The sequence below is a fragment of the Uloborus diversus genome, chromosome 2 (genome assembly GCF_026930045.1).
Source record: "Uloborus diversus isolate 005 chromosome 2, Udiv.v.3.1, whole genome shotgun sequence".
Lineage (NCBI taxonomy): Eukaryota > Metazoa > Arthropoda > Arachnida > Araneae > Uloboridae > Uloborus > Uloborus diversus.
Genome location: NC_072732.1, coordinates 14,433,506 through 14,457,370, shown reverse-complemented (window position 1 = coordinate 14,457,370; position 23,865 = coordinate 14,433,506). Strand labels below are relative to the sequence as shown.

The 23,865-nt window shown below is 36.5% G+C and overlaps 1 protein-coding gene across 1 annotated transcript in view; it reads right to left on the bottom strand.

Moving 5' to 3' along the window:
* The window catches only part of LOC129216878 (organic cation/carnitine transporter 2-like), a 95,688-nt gene that overhangs the window by 3,603 nt on the left and 68,220 nt on the right, over positions 1-23,865 (bottom strand). Inside the window, exons 6-9 of the mRNA XM_054851092.1 lie at positions 20,211-20,379; positions 17,733-17,880; positions 13,432-13,508; positions 4,454-4,671 (exon numbers count right to left, since the gene is read on the bottom strand). Of these exons, the coding sequence (XP_054707067.1) occupies positions 4,454-4,671; positions 13,432-13,508; positions 17,733-17,880; positions 20,211-20,379 (612 nt within the window). The remainder of the gene's footprint in view (positions 1-4,453; positions 4,672-13,431; positions 13,509-17,732; positions 17,881-20,210; positions 20,380-23,865) is intronic.

Sequence of the window (23,865 nt, the reverse complement as noted above, 5' to 3'; positions counted from 1 at the left end):
TTTTTCACTTATAAGAACTGAAATTATTGTTACTTTTGTTTAAAATTATTCTACGTAAAAAATACATAGAATCGTAATCAATCGGGGGAAAAAAGCAGGACCTAAGGGAGGGGTCCTGACCCCCTGGACCCCTCCCTTGTGTGCGCCACTGAAGTTTGTACATAATGAATTAAAAATCATTCATTGGGTAATAGGGTGTCCTGAAATAGACTTAGGTTTTCAAAAAAATCATAACAGGTCTACAGCGCCTTGTATTGGAAAATTTTTGAACTAAAATCGGGAACTCTCTTCGTAACTAGACATTTGCCAATTTCACAGCAAGCGGGGGCAGACAGTTGATCGTTTTTGGGTTGTTCAATTTAGTCACTAGTACAGTTAGAAGAGGAGGAAGAACCTCATTACAATAGGAAAATATTGGCTTGATATAAATTTTGTAAGAGGTAATAAGAGTTTCTCTACTGCACCCCTCTTAAGCCAATCAAACGCTTCCAAAGTCTACACTCTACTTTTTCATTGATTACAGGTCACATGCTCACTCTATTTTAAGAGTCTATTCAAAGTTCAACCCAAAAAAGTGGTTCTGTCATCAACATTTAATAGTAAAACCACGATAAAAAAAGCTAAAACATAAATACCTATCTATTTAAGGTAAAAAAATTGACAATACACAGTCGAGTCCCGACTTACGCGAGGGATGCATTCCAAGACCCCCTCGCGTGAGTCGAAATTTCGCGTTGTGGAAAAGGGTAAGTGTAAAACCTTTTATAAACATTCCAATTTTCACACACTTGTGAACACCACCTCAAACTGTTTTAAAAAGCATTTTCTAACTATACATTACGGTTTCTTACATAAAACCTGAATTTTTATTTGTATTTAAAATGAAAAACCGTTTTATTCAACACTAGTGATACCCGCACGGCTTTGCCCGTAATAGAAAAATGAAAAGGTCTTTTGGTTCGCCTGTATATTTACAAATAATGTATGGTGAATTTTCTCGTCAGTTGGCTTGTACCCATCTTACGGTTCCACGTTATGATAATTTCGTAATTTACTCGTCCATCTTATGATATTTTTTTCTTAAAATTGGAATAGAAAAAGAACCACATCGAATTTTCGAAAAATCGCTTCGAGGTGCACACCCCCATGCTACATACTAACTTTGTGCCAAATTTCATGAAAATCGGCCGAACGGTCTAGGCGCTATGCGCGTCACAGACATCCTACAGACATCCAGACATCCTCCGAACAGAGAGACTTTCAGCTTTATTATTAGTAACTAGTGATACCTGCACGGCTTCGCCCGCAATAGAAAAATCAAAAGGTCTTTTGGTTCGCCTGTATATTTACAAATAATGTATAGTGAATTTTCTCGCCAGTTGGCTTGTACCGACATTACGGTTCCACGTTATGATAATTTCGTATCTCGCCAATTGGCTTGTGCCCATGTTACGGTTCCACGTTACGATAATTTCGTAATTTATGATACTTTTTTTCTTAAAATTGGAATAAAAAAAGAACCACATCGAATTTTCGAAAAATCGCTTCGAGGTGCACACCCCCATGCTACATACTAACTTTGTGCCAAATTTCATGAAAATCGGGCCGAACGGTTTAAGCGCTATGCGCGTCACAGACATCCTACGGACATCCTACAGACATCCTCCAGACATCCTCCGGACAGAGAGACTTACTGCTTTATTATTAGTAAAGATAAAATCAATGATCAATGCGAAAGAAAAACATAAAATAAACCAGTACGGTACATACAGTATGTAGTAAGAAAAAACAAATGCTCTATAGTTTTACTGTACAGTAGATCCAGTAATGATATTCGTAACTTTATAAAATGAAGATGATTTATGCTGCGAGATCTCAAACCGTTATTCTTATATACTTTTTAAATACACAATACAGTTACTTCACCAGTTCTTTTACAATGTTTCTATCTATGGCAACACCCTTCTTCCTGGTTTCTTAAATTCACAATACAAGAGCAGCTTCCATTTTCATAATTTTTGCATTTTGCGTAGATACTACCCGGTGAACTTTCATGGACTTCCTTTTCTTGACTTTTAATAGCACATATGGAAGATTCACTAATACTTTAGTTGTCGGGCTACCTTCGACGCATTTTCTAGTTGTTCAAGCACATAATCTTTAGCTTTTCTTTAATTGTCGGAAGCTTTCTCTTTCTTTCTATTTTCACACTAGTGGCACCCGCACGGCTTCGCCCGTAATAGAAAAATTAAAGGTCTTTTGGTTCGCTTGTATATTTACAAATAATGTATGGTGAATTTTCTCGCCAATTGGCTTGTACCGACGTTACGGTTCCACGTTATAATTTCGTATCTCGCCAATTGGTTTGTGCCCATGTTACGGTTCCACGTTATGATAATTTCGTAATTTATGATAGTTTTTTTTTCTTAAAATTGGAATAAAAAAAGAACCACATCGAATTTTCGAAACATCGCTTCGAGGTGCACACCCCCATGCTACAAACTAACTTTGTGCCAAATTTCATGAAAATCGGCCGAACGGTCTAGGCGCTATGCGCGTCACAGACATCCTACAGACATCCAGACAGAGAGACTTTCAGCTTTATTATTAGTAACTAGTGATACCCGCGCGGCTTGCCCGTAATGGAAAAATCAAAAGGTCTTTTGGTTCGCCTGTATATTTACAAATACTGTATGGTGAATTTTCTCGCCAGTTGGCTTGTGCCCATCTTACGGTTCCACGTTATGATCATTTCGTATCTCGCCCATTGGCTTGTGCCCATGTTACGGTTCCACGTAATGATAATTTCGTAATTTATGATATTTTTTATCTTAAAATTGGAATAGAAAAAGAACCACATCGAATTTTCGAAACATCGCTTCGAGGTGCACACCCCCATGCTACATACTAACTTTGTGCCAAATTTCATGAAAATCGGCCGAACGGTCTAGGCGCTATGCGCGTCACAGACATCCTCCAGATATCCAGACATCCAGACACCCTCCGGACAGAGAGACTTTCAGCTTTATTATTAGTAAAGAAGAAGATGAAACATCGCTCTTAGGTGTTATTGCATTTCTTTTCACATTTAAAGTGAAAAAAAAAAAAGGGAAAATGAGTAATAGCTAATGTATAAGCGATGTATCAGACTAGTACCGTGTGGGAACTTTCGCCCTCAATGATGCTAAAGGGATAAAGGTCCATTCACGAAAAATAATTTTTAGTAGCCAATAACAAACCCGATACTAGCACACCGCGATTCCCGTTCGAAAATTTTCGTGTTGTAGGCGAGAAATTCGCGTTACAGTCGAGTCCCGACTTACACGAGGGATGCGTTCCAAGACACCTCGCGTAAGTCGGAATTTCGCGTTGTGGAACAAGGTATGTTTAATAATTTTTTATAAGCATACCTAATTGTTTCAGACGTTTGTACACACCCCTCATATTGTTTCAAACCATTTATTAACTATATATTGCAGTGTCTTTTACAAAGATCCGACTTTTTCTGCATTTTAGAAAAAGCGTTATTATTTGGCATAAAATTTTGTAATTTAGCACAAAATCAATGATTAATGGGGGACAGAAACTTAAAATAAAGCAGTATGGTACTTACAGTATAGCATTATTACAGCCCTTAACAGTATAGATATAGTAACTATATTTATAATTTAAAAAATGAAGAAGGTTTATGCGGCGCGACCAGAATGTATTTTGTCAACGTTCATATGTAAAATGAAAAAAAAAAAAGTTAAGAATCGGAGCGGTTATTTGTATAAACTAAAGCAAAGCGTTGTTTAAACTAATACAGTGGGTGAACTTCCGCTTTCAGTGATGTTTATGGGGTGAAAGTCCATTCACTAAACCAATATTTAGCGTCAACGAAGCCCATTCTAACTCTCCGCCGCTCTTTTCCGAAAAATTTCATGTTGCAGGCGAGTAATTTGTGTCCGCACTAAAAAATTCATTACTCATGAAAAACTCGCGTTATAGCCATTTCGCGTAAGTTGGATCGCGTTGTAGCGGGATCCGACTGTATGTCTAAAATTCTTTACTGGTGAAAAAATCACGTTATAGCCATTTCGCGTAAGTCGGATCGCGTTGTAGCGGGAGTCGACTGTATTAAGTTTCGTCAATATTAAGACTTATTACAAAATCTCACATCGGTCATCGAGTTTCTCCATTAATTCTTTAACTTTTATGTTGAATGACTTGCTGTTGATTTAGCACTGCTCCACAGCCGCAAGATTGTCAGCAAAGTTCGCTGACTTAGACGAACAGTCGGTTGATAAAAAAATCGGGGAGATCTTTGATGTGTGTATTGAATGAAATAGGACTGATCTCTGCTCCTTGAGGCAAACCAATCTCAGTTTGCTGATTGATTATTGCACCACTACTTCTTTTGGCATTTTAAAAAGCGACTGTCACATGAGTGGAGACATTTCAGAATACTTACCTGAATGAAGTTTCGAGTATGTGATGAACATCAATATCGAAGCCATTGCAGATGATAAGGCCCATAAGTATTTCAGAGAAACCATGGTGGTTGCGAACAGCAAGATGATCACAGATGCCACCTCAGATGTTCCCATGAGAGCGAAATTTGATCCCATGCGCCCTTTGATCCAATCGGCTCGGTAAGTATAGATGAGGTAAAGAAATGTTGTCATAAAGCTGGAAAAAAAAACATCATTCTGCGTGCTTCATTGTTAATTTTATCGAACTAAGAAAATATTTCATCTGCTATCTTAATATATAAAAATCAATGTCCTGAGATAACATATATATATATACATATATATATATATATATATATATATATATATATATATATATATATATATATATATATATATATATATATATATATATATATATATATACACATATACATATATATATCAACGCACAGCCGAAACCGCTGAAGCTTCAGACTTGAAATTTGGCAGGCATGTCCGCATGATTACGAAAGTAACCACTAAGAAAGGATTTTTCGAAATCTCAATTAGTTCGGGAGAAATTAATTAAAATCTCTTAATTTCTGCGAAATTAAAACCTGTCATTGAATTCAAATCCCTTATTTTCGAAGGCTTTCCTCCATTCAAATCATTATTCAGTACTTCATCTCAACTTTTGGTCGTAGCAAACTATAAATTTGATATTGTTTTTGTTTCTCACGTGATTCTTCGAGGCTTTTCTCAAGTCAAATCATAATGTTTCTGTCTTTTGCTTTCGTTTTTTCAAAACTAGAAACGAAGTTTTTAAGAACATCATCACAGGCGGACTATCCTTTTGAATTTAGAAGAGTGCAGTTTCCTGTTAAAGTTTGCTTTGCAATAACCATTAATAAGTCACAAGGACAGACATTAAAAGTAGCAGGGATCGATTTAAGAGAAGACTTTTTTTCACACGGCCAATGTTATGTAGCTTGCTCCAAAGTCAGTTCATCAAGCAGCTTAATAATTTTAGCACCAGAACAAAAAAGAAAAACTAAAAATGTTATATACAAAGAAGTTCTTGCTTAAACATAGGTATAACAATAAAATGTGGATGGCCTGTGTTTGCAAAGATAATCAATACTTTAAAAGGATCGTTAATAACAGTTAAAGATCTGTTAAGGACAAGGGCATATATATAAGGAGTCCAAGGGCCCCGGGATCCTTCCAAAATTAGAAAAAAATTATAGGTAATAAGTAATTATTATAGGGGATTTTCGAAACTAAGTGCACCAAGCACTGTTAACCCCTGCTAATTCCATTACCCGAGCAATGCTGGGTACGGGAATGCTAGTATCTCAATAAAATTCAGGATTTAAAAAAAAAAAAAAACATTAAAATAGTTTTTAAAGGATTGGCTTTGGAAAAAAAAAACGAGCTGATGTGTGCATCACATGACTTCCTTTTACTCCAATTTAATGTCATTTTCCCATTATTCGCTATTTTAATGTGATTCAATAGTTTACTCTCTAAATATCACCAACAGTGGACAAATTGAAACCAAATTTAAAATCTTAAAATAAAAAAAACATCGCCAAATTTGTCGCCAAGTTGGCGAAAAAACTTGGCGACCTGGTTTGACTGGACTGGCGATATATCGCCGAGTGTCCGACAAATTATAACACCACTTAAGTTTAAATCCAAATCAACGATGATTTCCCCCAAAAAAGGGGCAAAAGACCCCCTTAGGAACATCCGAATGCAACCAAAAGGGAAGGTGCACAACTAGGCCCCACTAGGAGTCTTCGTACCAAATTTGAACTTTCTAGGACATACCGTTTTTGAGTTATGCAAGAAAGATACATACATACGTACATACAGACGTCACGAGAAAATTCGTTGTAATTAACTCGGGGGGGGGGGGGGTTGTCAAAAGAGATGTTTCGGGTGTCTGTAGGTTCCTAGGCATATATCCACGTGTGGTCGGGTCGAAAAAAAACTCAACATTCATTCGGGGGTGAGAAAAATGGAAATTAAGGCCGATTTTTGAGTGAAATTTTTTTTGCGAATACAATACTTCCTTTTTTGTAAAAGGAAGTAAAAAAGAAAAACAAAATTAAGATCGATCGGTTTGAGATGGACAAAACCAAATGTATCTCTGTTACCTGTAAAATTCAAAGACTGCACCTCATTGTATTCAAGGTTCTTAAAATGCGTAAATGACCATTCTAGATAAAATTATTAAGTCATCACATTTTCAGCAAGACTTGTTATTTATTTATTTAGTTACTATATTAAACTTAAAATGAATTTGAAAGCTAAAATGTTTGAATAGAAACAGAAGATATAATAACATCCAAGTGCCCTGTAACTTGACGCTTAAAGAATCGGTACTCATGTGTATATGCAAAGCTCCTATAACCTTTAAATTTCTTTTATTTTCCATTAAATTAATTTAGCCCTTTTTTTTTCTTTCACAAACGTTGATAAAGATCTTCTATTTAACTGTCTCTAGCTTAAATTTCCTTATTCTGCCCAGTGTTGCCAGATTGGGGGAAATTTCCCCATTTTGGGGAAATCTGGTGCTCTCTGGGGAAATTTTGGGGAAATGGGTTTTGAGGGGAATTCTTTGGGGAAAATTTTTTTCCTTGGGGAAAACCTGGGGAAAAAATATTTTTTTCGTATTTAAATTCGCGTCTTGACATCTGGTAGTTACATTGTTTGTATCAAACAGCGTTGGTTTAGCTTTGCTCAACTTTATGGAATTCGCATTTCGCATTATGTGGAATATTATGCCACAGAATTCGCATTAATAGTTCTGCGTGAGTAACTAGTTGATACGGGAAACAGGCAAAGTAAGTGTGATGAAGAATGTTCTTAGATAAATATATACAAAAATCATAGTTTAAATGTACATACGGGCCGTGGTAGCCCGATCGGTAGAGTGTCGGATTCGAGGCCGGAGGGTCCTGGGTTCGAACCTCGATGGTCGAAGACCCACCGTCGTCATTAAAGGGGACTGGGCGACGTTAAATATGCTCGTGGTCTCAATGTCTTCCAAGTGAAACGATACCTCTGGGGGTGCTAGTACCAGGTAGCCATTAGCTCCTGGACTAGTTCTAAATTCTCATTAACTGTTCGATCTGGTGATGGTGCTGCCATCTATCGGTATATAAAAGAATGGAGGCAAGGCACTTAGTATGCAGTCCTCGACATAAATACAGTTGTAGTCAGTTGTGACTCTGAATAGGAATAGGAAATGTACATACAGAAGCAGAGTAAGTAAATGAGAGTAGAAAGAAAATATTTGGTTATTTCTTATCTTTCGGTCAGGCGCTTGTATTTATGACTAGTGGCATCCGCACGGCTTTGCCCGTAGTAGAAAATTAAAAGATATTTTGGTTCCCCTGTACATTTACAAATAATGCATGATGAATTTCTCGCCAATTGGTTTGCCCACGTCACGGTTCCGCATTATAACTTGGTAATTTAGTCGTCCATCTTATGAAAATTTTGCTCGGGAAAATGTTCGTAAAATTGGAACAGAAAAAGAACAAAATCGAATTTTTGAAAAATCGCTTAAAGGTGCACACTCCCGTGCTACAAACTAACTTTGTGCCAAATTTCACGAAAATCGGTCGAACGTCTAGGTGCTATGCGCGTCACAGAGATCCTGACAGAGAGAGATCCGGACAGAGAGACTTTCAGCTTTATTATTAGTAAAAATAAAAAAAAGATAAAGAAGACAAAAAAAAAAAAAAAAAAAAAAAAGCGAAAATGGGAAGAAAAAAAAAAGTTGGGGAATTTTATAAGAAAATTTGGTATTTGTGGAAAATTTTTTTTTTCAAGAGACAAAAATATCAGAGGAAGTCGACTCATTTTGTGAAAATATTAGTGGAAAAATAATTTTTGAATTTGGGGAATTTTGATAGAAAACATCGCTTTTTGGGGAAAAGTTGGAAGGGAATTGGGGAAATCTGGATTTGACCATCTGGCAACACTGATTCTGCCTGCGCAAAAAAATCAGTTCAGTAACCCTAATTATAATTCATAATATGAAGAAAATTAAAATAAACGTTTTGACCGAGCAGGTTTTTTTTATTTATTTATTTATTATTTTTTTTATATAAGCCAATGATATTTTTTTAATTTTGGGTGTATTCAGACTTATTCAGTTTTAAACTTTGATGTTTCTTCTGTTTTACCTTGACGATTTTGAGTTAAAATCGTCAAGGTTTGATTTTATAAACAATTTGCGTTTGTCCGAGCCCGACTATGACTTTTGAAAGCACTAAGCACAAACTGTATTTGATGCCCCCCCTCCCTCCGCTTTTCAATATAAAGAAGTAATAAAATTCTTTAGATTTGGAATTTGTGAATGAGATTTTTCTTTTTTTTTAATTTAATATTTACAATTTGCTTTAGTGCGATATGAAATTACTTCATTTTTTAAAAGTAAAGGTACAGTTTTGGTGCTTGTGCCCCATGCCTTAATCTGGCCCTGGCACAAAGAAACCTTTAACAGAAGCTTCCACAGGTCCTTAATAACGTAGCCAAAATTGATAAGCAGGGAAAACATTAAAGAGGCATAGCAAAATGGCGGGGATGATCCGGACACAGGCAAGTGAATGTTTCTTTAAAACAAAGAACATTTTTCTCTGCTTGTCTTAAAAGGATCGAAAAAACAAAGGACATGTTGACCAAACAATTCTTTATTTCTGCGTGAGAAAAGCTGTGGTGAAACAGCAGTGGTGAAAGCGACAGGAGGGTAATGGGGGTTATGCCCCCCCCCCCCTAAACCGTCGACACTATATAGAACATCCATAATGTGTTCAGACGATTTATGAATAAGATGTGAACGATTGCAGTAATCTTTTTAATTCATAAAACAAAAATACAAGTAAATATTTGAATAAATACTTCTTTGCATTGCTTATGATATCAATAACGTTTTTGTCCTTTTTGGTGTATTATTGATGGCTGATTTGGTGCTTTTTATTGTCACCCCAGCAGTTTCAGAAATTATTCTCGCCCAAAACCGTAGGTTCGTTTGTGGGAAAGGAGAGAGGGGTGCGTCAATCCTCAGCATGACCACCCCAAAAACGGTAGTCTGTATCCACGCCCAGAAAGGGATATCGTGCGTTTTGTGCAAATTTCCATATAGTGCCTAATGGAAAAGACTACCTGAAACGCTGAGATTATAGCTCAAGAAGTGGATATAGGGGCTGATTCAATATTAGAATTGGATCGAATTGAATACGATCGATGAGTTGTATTTACCAATAGCTCAGCTAGAAATTTCCTTTGCCCCACCCAGAAGAGAATTTTTCAGCACGCTACTGGTAGATAGAATTCGATCGAATCAAACTAAATAGAATTGAATGAACCCCATAGTTTGGCTCTGATTAGTTGATTTCCCTTCCGTTGAAGCTTAACGATTCCATTTGTTGAAATAACGGTGAGGGAAGCCGGTATACGTTGCCGATAACGATTGTTGGCGTTGTGCCCAATCCAAGAATTTGTCATCTTTCAACTCACACACAAAAGAGCTCGTCCAAGGTCAAGCATTAAGGTACCAGAGCCGCACCAACGACATGGATAGGCTTTTAGTTGAACGCTGCCATCAGCTGATAACTGAAAAGCTAATGCAGCCGAATTATGTGTACAGCAAGTGGTTGTGGATGAGATCTTGTCCGGAGAAAAGAAAGAGCTAAATAAAGGAGAAAATATATGATGAAGAAACATTACCCTAAGAAATCCTTTTTACTTCCTTTTTCCAAAAAAGGAAGAATTCTATTCGCGAAAAAAATTTCACTCAAAAATCGGCCTGAATTTCCATTTTGCTCACCCCCGAATGAATGTTGAGTTTATTTTTCAACCCGACCACAGGTGGATATATGTCTAGGAACGTACAGACACCCGAAATATCCATTTTGACGATCACCGAGTTAATTACAACGAGTTTTCTTGTGACGTCTGTATGTACGTATGTATGTCGCATAATTCAAGAACGGAATGTCCTAGAAAGTTGGCGATTTTTTTTAAAAAATCTGGTTTTAGTTTGGCCGCTGTTGGTAATATTTAGAGAGTAAACTATTGAATCACATTAAAACTGCCAATAATTAGAAAATGACATTAAATTGGAGTAAAAGGAAGTCATGTGATGTACACATCAGCTCGTTTTTTTTTTTGTTTTTACTTCCTTTTACAAAAAAGGAAGCATTGTGTTCGCAAAAAAATTTTCACTCAAAAATCGACCTTAATTTCCCTTTTTCTCACCCCCAAATGAATGTTGAGTTTTTTTTTCGATCCGACCACACGTGGATATATGCCCAGAAACCTACAGACACCCGAAATATCCATTTTGACGACCCCCGAGTTAATTACAACAAATTTTCTCGTGATGTCCGTATGTACGTATGCGTATGCGTGTATGTATCTCGCATAACTCAAAAACGGTATGTCCTAGAGAGTTGTAATTTGGTACGTAGACTCCTAGTCGGGCCTAGTTGTGCACCTTCCCTTTTGGTTGCATTCGGATGTTCCTAAGGGGGTCTTTTGCCCCTTTTTGGGGGGAAATCACTGTTAATTTTGATGTAAACTCAAGTGGTGTTATAATTTGTCGGACACTTGGCGATATATCGCCAGGTTTTTGGTCGCCAACTTGGCGACAAATTTGGCGTTTTTTTTTTAATTTGGTTTCAATTTGGCCACTGTTGGTGATATTTAGAGAGTAAACTATTGAATCACATTAAAATTGCCAATAATGGGGAAATGACATTAAATTGAAGTAAAAGGAAGTCATGTGATGATGAAAGAAGTCATCAGCTCGTTTGATAAATGCAAGCCATAGACTAATAATAAGAGTAGACCGAGCTATGGCAACCCTTTTGCGGCTCATAAACCAAACCATGTGACTGGTGGATATCCTAGCAACAGCGGGCGTTAATAGTAGCAGACGATCAACGCCAACGCGAAATAAAATAAATAGAATTGATGGAACACGGAAGAATGATCTTTTATGGAGTCCGATTTGTAAATTTGTTATTCTAAGTTGTAAATATTTTGTTAATATAGTGAGTTTTTCGTTTAGATAGTATTGTGCATTTTCTTTAGTCAATTTCAATAATTCTCTAAGCAATAAAAGATGCAAGCGCCCAAAAAGAATCGGCAAACGGTAAGATTTTTACCTATTCAATTTAAGTTACCGATTAGTACATTTTTGCGTTAACGCAAAACGTTTACGCCATTTCATTCACGCCAACGCTGACAGCTCCAAATGAAATAAAAGTTACCGAAAACTGATCAAAAACTATTACCAATGTCAAAATAATGCATAACTAAAAGAAAAACAGTTCAATCTCTGCACCTGGAAGTTTTTTTTAATGAAAACACATTGTCTTAAAATACATGTCGAGTGCCAAACTATAGATAATGCTGCCATCTAGCAACCATGCTGCCAAAGTCTTCGCCAAGCCCTTCCACTAGTCACATGATACATCTATGAACCAATTTTCTTTATCAGCAAGAATGAGAGAGCTCGGTCTACTCTTATTATTAGTCTATGATGCAAGCAAAAACTTTCATTTAATGAGTGTTTCGTGCATCAAGTAAAATTCTGGTAGGAGTTATTCTTGCAAAGCGAAATTTCACTTACGCATCTTACTTTTAAGAAATATGACCAAAACATTTAGCTTATAGGGAATATAATTTATAACTACACTATAGTATAGTATACTTAGTTATACTCGACACTTATCATATCATTAAGGTGGCGAGACTCTAAAATATTTTTCGCTTTGCTTGTGTAAAAAAGTTCAAGAACCAGAAATTTTACACACACACGCACACGAAAGATAGCTAAACGCAGAAATGATAATATCGACAATACGACAATTATTATTTTTTAATAAATAAATGGGCAAAGACATTCCTTTAAGATGTTAAATAGCACTTTAAACTGTTACAAATGTCTTCCTTTTGGAATGTCTAAACACAAGATAAGAGGCAATCATGGCTATTCTCATACCGGTCGAACTTCTTCCCTTTTGTTTTCAACTAGTCACGTAGACGAAATCGAATTCGATTCACCAATCAGATGTCAGATTTGTCATGTGACAGTTGAAATTGGTAGCGAAGTTAAATCTGAGGCGTATCAAGGACGGATGCAAGGGAGGGGCGATCGCCCCCTCCTTGAGCGATATTCAGGAACTTTCTTCGGGATATATTTTTAATATTAAAGTTCTAAAAACTTCAATTTTACATAATCTTCGATGGTGCTAATAGAAAAGGGAGGTCTTTCCCGGAATTCTTCCATAACTGAAGTCTTGAAAACGCAACCGTAGCCAATCTCTTATTACCCTGGGGGATCGAACTGAAACTTTCTACAGGATTGTTTTCAAAATTGAAGTTCCAAAACCTCAATTTAGACCTTAGATGATATTAAGAGATAGGTTCAAGGGCTTACCCTGGATATTTTTCAGAAGAAACACAACGAGTATTTCGAAAGAAACACAATTATAGGACAATTTTGATGTCGTAAAGGAAAGCGATTACAGTCCCCCTAAAATTTTTAGAAATTAAAATTTCAAAGAGTAAAAATCGCCCCCTCCTTGAACATTTTCTGGATCTGCCCTTGAAGCGTATCAGAATCGGATTGATTGTTTTGCATTTTGCTTTAAGGTAGCTGTGGTGACTTATGCCACATGAAACCTGAAAATTAGTTCAATCAAATCGGGTTTTTTGAAGGGACTGATCACAATGAGAATGGTAACGAGATTAAAGAGACACCCTTTTTGACGCAGTTAAGAGAGAGAGAGAGAGGAAAAAACTGTTTAATTAATTCATTATTTAAGTTTAAAAAGGAAAGACTTGGAAGAGAAATCGGAAAACAAAATAATGAGTTAAGGAACGGCAAAACTTTTTTTGTTTAGATTTAGCTGAAAGTAAAGAACTTTAACGAAATTGAAGTGTCCTCCAGATAGTTGAGCAAACTTACCTACTAAAAAATAGAATGACCAACTTCAACACTTGCAAATAATTTCGAATTTGAAAAGTCTTCATCTCTACAGGTCCCTGAAATCAATTTTGTAGCATTATAAATTATTTTCAATCTTAGTTTCTTAAAATTAAAAACTAAAAATTAAGAAAAAAAAAAATCCGAATGGCAAAGGAAGACGAAAGGACAGTTTGTGTATTAAACTATTAGAATGCAAAACATCAATTTTAATGCACTTGATTAATATAATTAAAACTATTGATGTTGCTAGAAATGAAAAATGTAAGTTTTGTATTAATTTGATTTTTCCCCCCTTCGCATCCCATTTTTACTTTCTTCTATATCTAATATATAGAAGAAAGTATTGGATTCGTGCAAATTTTCAAATTTCGAAGGATTTGAACGTTTTGAGGTGTGCTGAGTCCATTTCGACCATTTTTGGAAAGTGTCTGTGTGTGTCACGTATGTGTATAACCAGTTTTTTTGTGGCCGCTGTACAGCAAAAACTACCGCATAAAATCGAACGAAATTTGGTACACATATGTTACTTTATGTGAATTTGTGGCCATTGGTTTTTGGCGTGAATTCCTTCAAGGGGGTGGAGCAATGGGACGTTTCTTGAGTTATGAGTGCCTGCTATTCCCCCAGAAGTAACTGGCAGAATCAAACAAAATTTGGTTCATATGTTGCTTTAACACGTACAGGTGCTGATACGTTGGTGTCAATAGCTCAAACGGGGGTTGAGCTATAGAACGTTTTTTGTCGTCAATTGGGACTGCTGTATCTCAAGAAATAATGAACAGAACCAAACAAAAATGTATCGACAAGTAGCCCATAGAAGGTATAAGATCTGATTCTATTTTGGTGTCAACAGCTGAAAAGGGGATGGCGCAATCGAACGTTCTTTTTTTTTCCATTGTGAGTGCCATATCTCAAGAAGTAATGCTACGTTCTGGATGAAATTTGGAATAAATGTAAATCCATATGTAAACAGACGTTGGTTCAATTTTGGCGCCAATCGGCCAATGGGGGCTGATTTTTTTTTTCTGTGTGAATAAAAATAGTTTTATAATGGGGTTGTTTCCTTCAGTCAAAAGCAGTACTTCTTGTCACTGAAATTGATAGAATAAGCAAATAAATAAAAAAATAAATAAACAACATGGGCCCAGAAAATACTTTCATTTTCAAAACAGTTATTTTTTAATTAATTTTTTTAAATCTCCGATGTTTCAAACAAGGCGTGGTCTTGATGACGTCACAAATGATGCTCTTTGGCGCATCTTTCTACCACGTTTCCACGTTATGATAATCAAGAGGCGAATTAAATTTGCGTTCTACGCTTGCTATCAACCATGTTGTTGGCAATACACGTGAGTAAAGATGCGAATCAAATATTTTGCTCTGTGAATGGCAACGCTGAAGGGCATTTCATCATTTGTGATGTCATCGGCAGCAGCGATAAACATTGAAAGTGCACCGATTTAAGTATTTTTTAAAAAATATTAAACTTAAACAAATTATTTTAAAAATGGTCAGATCCTATGTTTTTAAGCATGCTCTTTTTAGAAAAAAATACCTTTAAAATTTTGGAAACGACTCCATTGCAACAATAAGAAAGATAAATCGTAGTAGATTGTCGTCTGCGTATTTCGCGTGATTTTAATTGTTGAAAAATGACCAGAAAATCGCGATGATTTAAACTTTTTAACTGTTGCCATCTTGTGTTTGTTAACAAATAAATGTTTGTAATTATTTTAAGCAAGGCTTTAAAAATAATTTTCAATTTTCATTCTTTGCTTTGCTTTTTTGAGATAAATCGGGAATTGGGATGGTCGTCGAGTTTTGGCGTGTGTAATTTTGTTTTTGTTGGGAATATTGCTTCCTCGTCAAGCATGGAGAGGGATCAGAATTATAAGAAAGATATAGAAGAGAGTTTCGTGATGGCCACAACATACTTGTTATAAATGCTTTACAAACTGCCCAATGGGAATCGAATTGTACACTGTTAAGGAGCACTGCACTCAGGGGCGTAGCTAAGGGGGGGGGGTTTGGGGACAACCCCCCCCCCCCCCCCCCCGAAACGTTAGTCTCAAAAAAAAGAGAAAAAGAAGAGAGAAGAGAAAGAAAAAGAAAAAAATCAAAACGACTTTTTTCTGAGTAACAAAGGTCAAAAATTCACTTTGCCCCCCCCCCCCCCCAATGCCATTGAAAATCTCCATGTGTGACCCTCAAGCATAAGACGCCTCCCTCTGCTGCGACAATTTTTTGATAATTGAGTGAAATTTGACACTTCGCTTTAGAAATGAGATTGATTTGTTAAATCCACGTATATGCAGCCTTTCCTTGTCAGATTCTGTAAATTGTTAAATATGTTTAATTTTATGAGCCGCGCATTGGGAATACAGTCATATTTCATTGCATACAGTCGAATCTGTATATTTCGAATTTCACATTAAAGAAAAAAATCGAGATGAAGAGGTTTTGAAATACGGGGTCTTAAAGAAACTTTTTATAGAAATTTGAAATATGATGATGAAAATTTGAAATCGATAATGAAGACAATATGGGCTCTTGATTAAAATTCCTCTTTATTAGTTTTGTTAGGCATTTATTCTATTATTACATTATTAAGTGCTTTATTGCGAGTTTAAGGAATCATTTTGACAGTAAAAGAAACTTTAAGCATATCTTTTTCAAGAAAAAGTCTTTTATTGCTTTTTGGTCCCTGATTTTTTTTTTTTTTTGGATTCATTATTTATCCTCTTGAGGTTAGCAATATATATATATATATATATATATATATATATATATATATATATATATATATATATAAGAAGTAACCCCCCCCCCGAAAGTCGGGTCTAGCTACGCCTCTGACTGCACTTTAGTTTCATTTCGTAATGAGGAAGGCGTTCCTTCGTCCCTAATTATTTTTTTGAGATTAGGTTAGGTTCAGAGAGTTAATAGTTGAGAATCGTACGCAAAAAATAAATGAATCAATGAAAACTTCGTTCAAACGTTAGAAAACTCTTCTAAATTTTGTGCTGTCTCAGATACGAATACTTGATGGAAATAAAGGTGGTCGTGAGGTCTATAAATAAATAGTCGCGCTGCATTAAACAGACAGTAGCTCGTTCATGAGGCTGAAAAAAGTTTTGAGTTTCTAACTACACGGGTCACGCTCGAATATTATTCCAATCAGAATCGCTGCAAATTCAGTAAGTTTAGCAGATCTGGACGAGGGGAGGAGAAGCAAGCCGGGGCTTTTGCCCTGAGCGGCAAATTTACCTATTTTCGTGTTTTTTCTTTAATTGAAACTCGGTATAAGAACTTGAAGGAAGATGGGGGGAGGCGGCACTTTCAAGATTTGCCCCAGCTCGGAAAAACTATAGATCCGGCACTGAATTTTAGGCTTGTAATTCATTTATTACGTAATATGAGAACATAGTAGTGCAGAACAAAGATTTTTTTTTAAAAATAACAATAAAAAAAGAATGAATTAATTTGAGTTCTGAAATTTTGAATTCAAATTATGTTTTTCACATTCACGAGTTGCGACAGGACCCAACTCATTGGAGTTATTGTTTCTAGAAATGACCCCAAGTCTCCCCAAGCCTGCACCTCCTCTTGGGCGGTTACGTCAGTTGTGTATGTGTAGGCTTGTGTGTGTGCATTGACCTGTGTGTAAGCACGTTGACGTGTATGTATGTGTGTAAAGGAGCGAGTGTGTGTATGTATATGAGTGAGGCGAAGCGGCTGCCGGGGGGAGACAATCGTGCCTGCAGAGGACGGTGAAATTGAAAAAAGAACCAAATATCAAGGACGGTCAAATGAAAACAAATAGCAATCGTGATTGCTCAATAATTCAATAGCTTATTGAGCAATCACGATTGCTTATTGTTCTCACTTGACCGTCCTTGATGTTCCGGTTCCTTTTTCAGCTTGGACCAGGGCTGCAGCACCACCGTCCACCGGCTGGTCCTGAGCACTGTCCCCCGGAATCCACTTTTGCTGGGCGGTGGCGTCCATGTCCTACACACGCATGCTCATACACAGTCGCCTACACGCGCACGCCTTTACACACATACACACGCCTACGTGCACACACGTCAGCCTACACACACACGCACACAACTATATACACGTAAGCACCCAAGAGGAGGGACATGCTTGGGCGGGGGAGCCATTTCTAGAAACAATAACTCTAACCAGTAGAGTCTTGTCGCCACTCGTGATTGCGAAAAACATAATTTGAATTCAAAGTTTCGTAATTCAAATTAGAGTTAATTTTTTATACATACCTTTTCTTGTAGCAACATCCAATTTTGGGTGAAGGATTCTAACCTTGTCGGTGAATAACCGTTGGAGATGGCTGCGGTTCTCAGCGTCCTGTTAGCCCTGGACCACAATCCTCTCTTCACGTAATAGGTCGCTGATTCGGGCACAAAGCTGCACAGGGGAAAATATAAATCTTTTAAATTGAGCAGGTTATAAAGCATGTTAGATAACCTTCTCCCATCAGGTGTGAAACATAAACTAATAATAAGAGTAGACCGAGCTTTCTCATTCTTGCTGATGAAGAAAATTGGTTCATAGATGTATCATGTGACTGGTGGAAGGGCTTGGCGAAGACTTGTTCAACATGGTTGCTAGATGGCAGCATTATCTATAGTTTGGCACTCGACATGTATTTTGAGTAATGTGTTTTCATTATTACTTTTTTCCAGGTGCAGAGATTGAACTGTTTTTTTTTTAGTTTTGCATTATTTTGTCATTAGTAATTAGTTTTTGATCACAGTTTTCAGTAACTTTTATTTCATTCGGAACTGCTACGTCAGTGTTGGCGTAAACGTAATGGCGTAAACGTTTTGCGTTAACGCAAAAATGTACTAATCGGTATCTTAAAAATTGGAATTGTAGGTAAAAATCTTACCGTTTTCCGATTCTTTTTTGGGCGATTGCATCTTTAATTGCTTAGAGAGTTATTGAAATTGAATAAAGAAAATGCACAGTATTATCTAAACGAAAAACTCAGTATATTAACAAAATATTTACACCTTAGAATAACAAATTTACAAATCGGACTCCTTAAAAGATCATTCTTCCGTATTCCATCAATTCTATTTATTTTATTTCTTGTGGGCGTTGATCGTCTGCTACGATCAACGCCCGCTGTTGCTAGCATAGACTAATAATAAGAGTAGACCGAGCTATGGACACCCTTTTGCTGCTCATAAACCAAACCATGTGACTGGTGGATATCCTAGCAACAGCGGGCGTTAATCGTAGCAGACGATCAACGCCAGCGCGAAATAAAATAAATAGAATTGATGGAGCACGGAAGAATGATCTTTTACGGAGTCCGATTTGTAAATTTGTTATTCTAAGTTGTAAATATTTTGTTAATATAGTGAGTTTTTCGTTTAGATAGTATTGTGCATTTTCTTTAGTCAATTTCAATAACTCTCTAAGCAATAAAACATGCAAGCGACCAAGAAGAATCAGCAAACGGTAAGATTTTTACCTACAGTTTCAATTTAAAATACCGATTAGTACATGCGTTAACGCAAAACGTTTACGCCATTACGTTTACGCCAACGCTGATGTAGTAGTTCCGAATGAAATTAAAGTTACCGAAAACTGCGATCAAAAACTAATTACTAATGTCAAAATAATGCATAACTAAAAGAAAAACAGTTCAATCCATAGACTAATAATAAGAGTAGACCGAGCTTTCTCAGACTTGCTGATGAAAAAAATTGGTTCATGGATACATCATGTGACTAGTGGAAAGGCTTGGCGAAAACTTTGGCAGCATGGTTGCTAGATGGCAACATTATCTATAGTTTGGCACTCGACATGTACTTTAAGACGTAATGTGTTTTCATTATAATTTTTTTTTCCAGGTGCAGAGATTGAACTGTTTTTCTTTTAGTTATGCATTATTTTGACATTCGTAATTAGTTTTTGATCACAGTTTTCAGTAACTTTTATTTCATTTGGAAATCCTACGTCAGCGTTGGCGTAAACGGAATGGCGTAAACGTTTTGCTTTAACGCAAAAATGTACTAATTGGTATCTTAAATTGAAATTGTATGTAAAAATCTTACCGTTTGCCGATTCTTTTTGGGCGTTTGCATCTTTAATTGCTTAGAGAGTTATTGAAATTGACTAAAGAAAATGCACAGTATCTAAACGAAAAACTCACTATATTAACAAAATATTTACAACTTAGAATAACAAATTTACAAATAGGATTTCATAACAGCTAATCCTTCCGTATTCCATCAATTCTATTTATTTTATTTCTCGCTCGCGTTGATCGTCTGCTTCGATCAACGCCCGCTGTTGCTAGGATATCCACCAGTCACATGGTTTGGTTTATGAGCAGCAAAAGGGTTGCCATAGCTCGGTCTACTCTTATTATTAGTCTATGGTTCAATCTCTGCACCTGGAAGTTTTTTTTAATGAAAACACATTGTCTTAAAATACATGTCGAGTGCCAAACTATAGATAATGCTGCCATCTAGCAACCATGCTGCCAAAGTCTTCGCCAAGCCCTTCCACTAGTCACATGATACATCTCTGAACCAATTTTCTTCATCAGCAAGAATGAGAAAGCTCGGTCTACTCTTATTATTAGTCTATGGTTGCTAGGATATCCACCAGTCACATGGTTTGGTTTATGAGCAGCAAAAGGGTTGCCATAGCTCGGTCTATTCTTATTATTAGTCTATGGTGTGAAGTGAAAAAAAAATAGTTTCCATTCAAACACGTACCATAAGACAGCAAGCATGAGTGAGCTTCCGATACATAAAACGACGTGGAATCCGAACCAACCACCCGTCATCCACAGGAATAAGGGGAGGAAGAAATGTCCGACACCCCAGCTGAGATGGCCACATAACATGTAAAGTAGTTTATACTCTTGGCCTAGACATTCCACCACTGCAATAACAGAACAGTGCATAATTTCCAGAAATTCATCAACTTGATAACGATTGAATAGCAAGCGAAAAATTCAAACATCTAAAAATACCAATAATTCAACTTCTTACCAAGAAACCATATATGTCAGTGTACAAAAAAAAAAAAAAAAAAAAAATTAAACCAGTAGAGTAGCAATAGGGTCATTTCCAAAATTTTAAAAGTATTTTTTTCTGAAAGAGCATGCTTAAAAACATAGAATCTGACCATTTTTTAAAATAATTTGTTGAAGTTTAATATTTAAAAAAAAAAAAAAAAAAAAAAAAAAAAAAAAAACTTAAATCGGCGCGCTTTCAATGTTTATGCTTCTGTCCGATGTCACAAATGATGAAATGCCATTCTGTGTTGCCATTCACAGAGCAAAATATTTAATTTCGCATCTTTACTCACGTGCATTGGCAACGATATGGTTGATAGCAAGCGTAGAGCGCAATTTTAATTCGCTTTTTGATTATCTTAACGTGGAATCGCGGTAGAAAGATGCGGCAAAGTGCATCATTTCAAAATCGGACATTTTAAAAAAATAATTAACAAAAAAAAAAAAAAAACTGTTGGGAAAATGAAAGTACTTTCTGGGTCCATGTTATTTTGTTTACTCATTCTATTAATTTCAGTGACTAAAAGTAGTACTTTTGACAGAGGGAAACAACCCCATTGGAAGAGCAGAGCGAAACATGTTTTTGACGAAATAAATCGTCTGTCCTCGTCCAACCCGTTATCGAAATAAGAGTCCTTAAAGTTGGGCGACACTTAAAAGTCGCCAAGAAGGATTACTTTTTCTTTCATGGGATGCTGTCCCCCCGCCCTTCCTAAATATAGCAACAATAAACGAATTGGTAATTTGCTGCACTTGACCGCAGTCTATATTTCTTTGAGTTTTGGACCCGGGCATCAAGGGCGCCCATATAGAAGGTCAAGGGGGGGGGGGCTCGAGCCCCCTTTGAAATTAGAACTTCCTTTCTTTTAGTACTTTTTTCTTTGCAAAAATGTAAAAACATTTCTTCTCAATCCAGAAATGCATAAATTATTAAAAATGTCGTATTTTAATGTCTCTAATCTGTCCTGAAATCGGTTTCCACTGGGAAAATATTCTGCTAAACCACAGGGAAAATATTTGAGCCCCCCCCCCCTTGCAACTTTGCATATGGGCGCTCATGCCGGGCATGCGCCAGCAGCACTGTTGACCGGCCTCGCTCTTCCTGGGCTGTGGCGTCCACGTCCTACACACACACAAACACGAAATTTCCCAGGGCCCTGCTAGAGGACTCTGAACCAGAGGACATGGACGCCATTGTCCAGAAGGAAGGACATGCACGCGGAAGTTCGTTGTGTGCTGCAGGGGTGCCCACCTAAAAGGGTCATGGTGCAGACTGCGCCATTAAAATTTTTAGAAGGGGGTGTTTTGAGGGGAGTTTTTCTCATTGGGGGCTCTAGCTTTGGGGGGGGGGCGCCCTTGGTGTGCTGGACAAGGGCGCCCATATGCAAAATTTTAAGGGGAGCCTCAAAGATTTTCCTCAAGGTTTAACAATATTTTCCCCATGGAAACCGATTTCAGTACAGATTAGACATATTAAAACGTGAAATTTTTAATAACTTATTCATTAATGGCTGGAAAAGAAGTTTTTATGCATTTTGCAAAGAAAAAAGCATTAAAAGCAAGGACGTTCTTATTTCTAGGGGGGGGGAGGGGCTGAAGCCCCCCTTCTTGCCCTTGGGTGCCCTTGGTGCTGGATGCTGTTTTTGTCTCAAGAGAATTGTGTAAAGTCGAGAGGGTCGGGTATAAATATGAATAGAGTCGATTCCGGGGGACAAGAGCCATTTGTAGAAACAAAAAACTCTACGAGTAGGGTCCCATTGCAACTCGTGATTGCGAAAAACAGAATTCGAGTTCAAGATACCAAAATACAAATTATCATTTTATTCAATTATGTATTTATTTTTGAAAGAAATCGCTGAAATGAAAAAAATGCTAAATCTCCAAAAGAGTCACATGTTGTTTCCCGTTTTTTCAACGTCGAGCAAAGAATGTTATTTCCGCCAAGTGTCATGCTGCATTGTTTACTTCCGCCATGATGTACTTTTCTCATGAAATAACAGTAGTTTTACTCATTTTCTTTGGATTTGTTGATGCTTTTTTTTATCAGTAAAATTTCTCCCATTTTTATAAGGTTTAGTCTTTGGTGGGTTACAATGAAGATAAATAATTAAGTAGTTACATCTCTCTTTGTACTCGATTCCTAAATGATGCAAGATTCTACCGTCTGATAATGAGTCAGTAATACAATTAAAACCTCTCTAGCGGCCACCCTCCGTTTCGTGAAAATTTGACCACTCAGAGGGATTGGCCGCTCTTTAAGGGTTTTGTTAATTGAACTCGAACTATAATGCTAGTAATATAACTCAAGGCTTTAAAATTATTTTTTAAGAAAATAAAGAAAGTAAAATGCTTTATTTCATGATGTCAGTTTTTTAAGGAAAAAATTATTAAATTTGTATTTATTTGCATATTTTAAATACTACAGAAACCACTTTTTTTCAAGCTTATTTTTAACTTGTAAAGCAGTTAGTGAATTGAGTCATTAACAGTGGCTTCCAAATTTAGCAACTATATTATCCATTTTCTTAAAAGTTTGCTGTGTTGAAAACTTTCCTTTTTTTTGTCACAAAAAATATTAAGCTTCGACCATTCATTGCTCGCAGAACAATTTTCTATCCTGAACAGCCGGCTGTTTCATAAGTTTAGATATTTGTGTTGGTATTAATTGATGTTAGAGGTGGGGGGGGGGGGGGAGATTGAAATTTTTCTCATTGACAGTTATTATAAACTATGAGGACTGATATTTTAGAAGCAAAAATGTTTGTGAGTTTTATTTTAGAAATGTAATAACCGTGACACGCAAGCTTGTTTCATTTTAGATCAGCGAATCGAAATTTTGCCAGAGTATTTTTGGGAAAATTGGCTGGAAAGATAGGCGACTTTTTTAAATGGGGTAGAACGCAAATAAACAGTAGTAGTATGTGGAAAGCATCTGCGATTTCTTTTGCCTTGGCAGAACCAACGGTCCACAAAAATCTTTTTTCCTCGCTCTTACATTTTTAAACCATTCCAGTAATCTAGTCCCAATGAATTTCTCCGATCACATTCTCTGAACTCTATGAGTTGAAAATTTTCGTAATCTTTCAGAATTACATCCTTTTCTTTAATAATCAAGTTTATTTGCGTTCTACCCCATTTAAAAAAGTCGCCTCTCTTTCCAGCCAGTTTTCCCAAAAATACTCTGGCAAAATTTCGATTCGCTGATCTAAAACGAAACAAGCTTGCGTGTCACGGTTATTACATTTCTAAAATAAAACTCACAAACATTTTTGCTTCTAAAATATCAGTCCTCATAGTTTATAAAAACTGTCAATGAGAAAAATTTCAATCTCCCCCCCCCCCCTACCTCT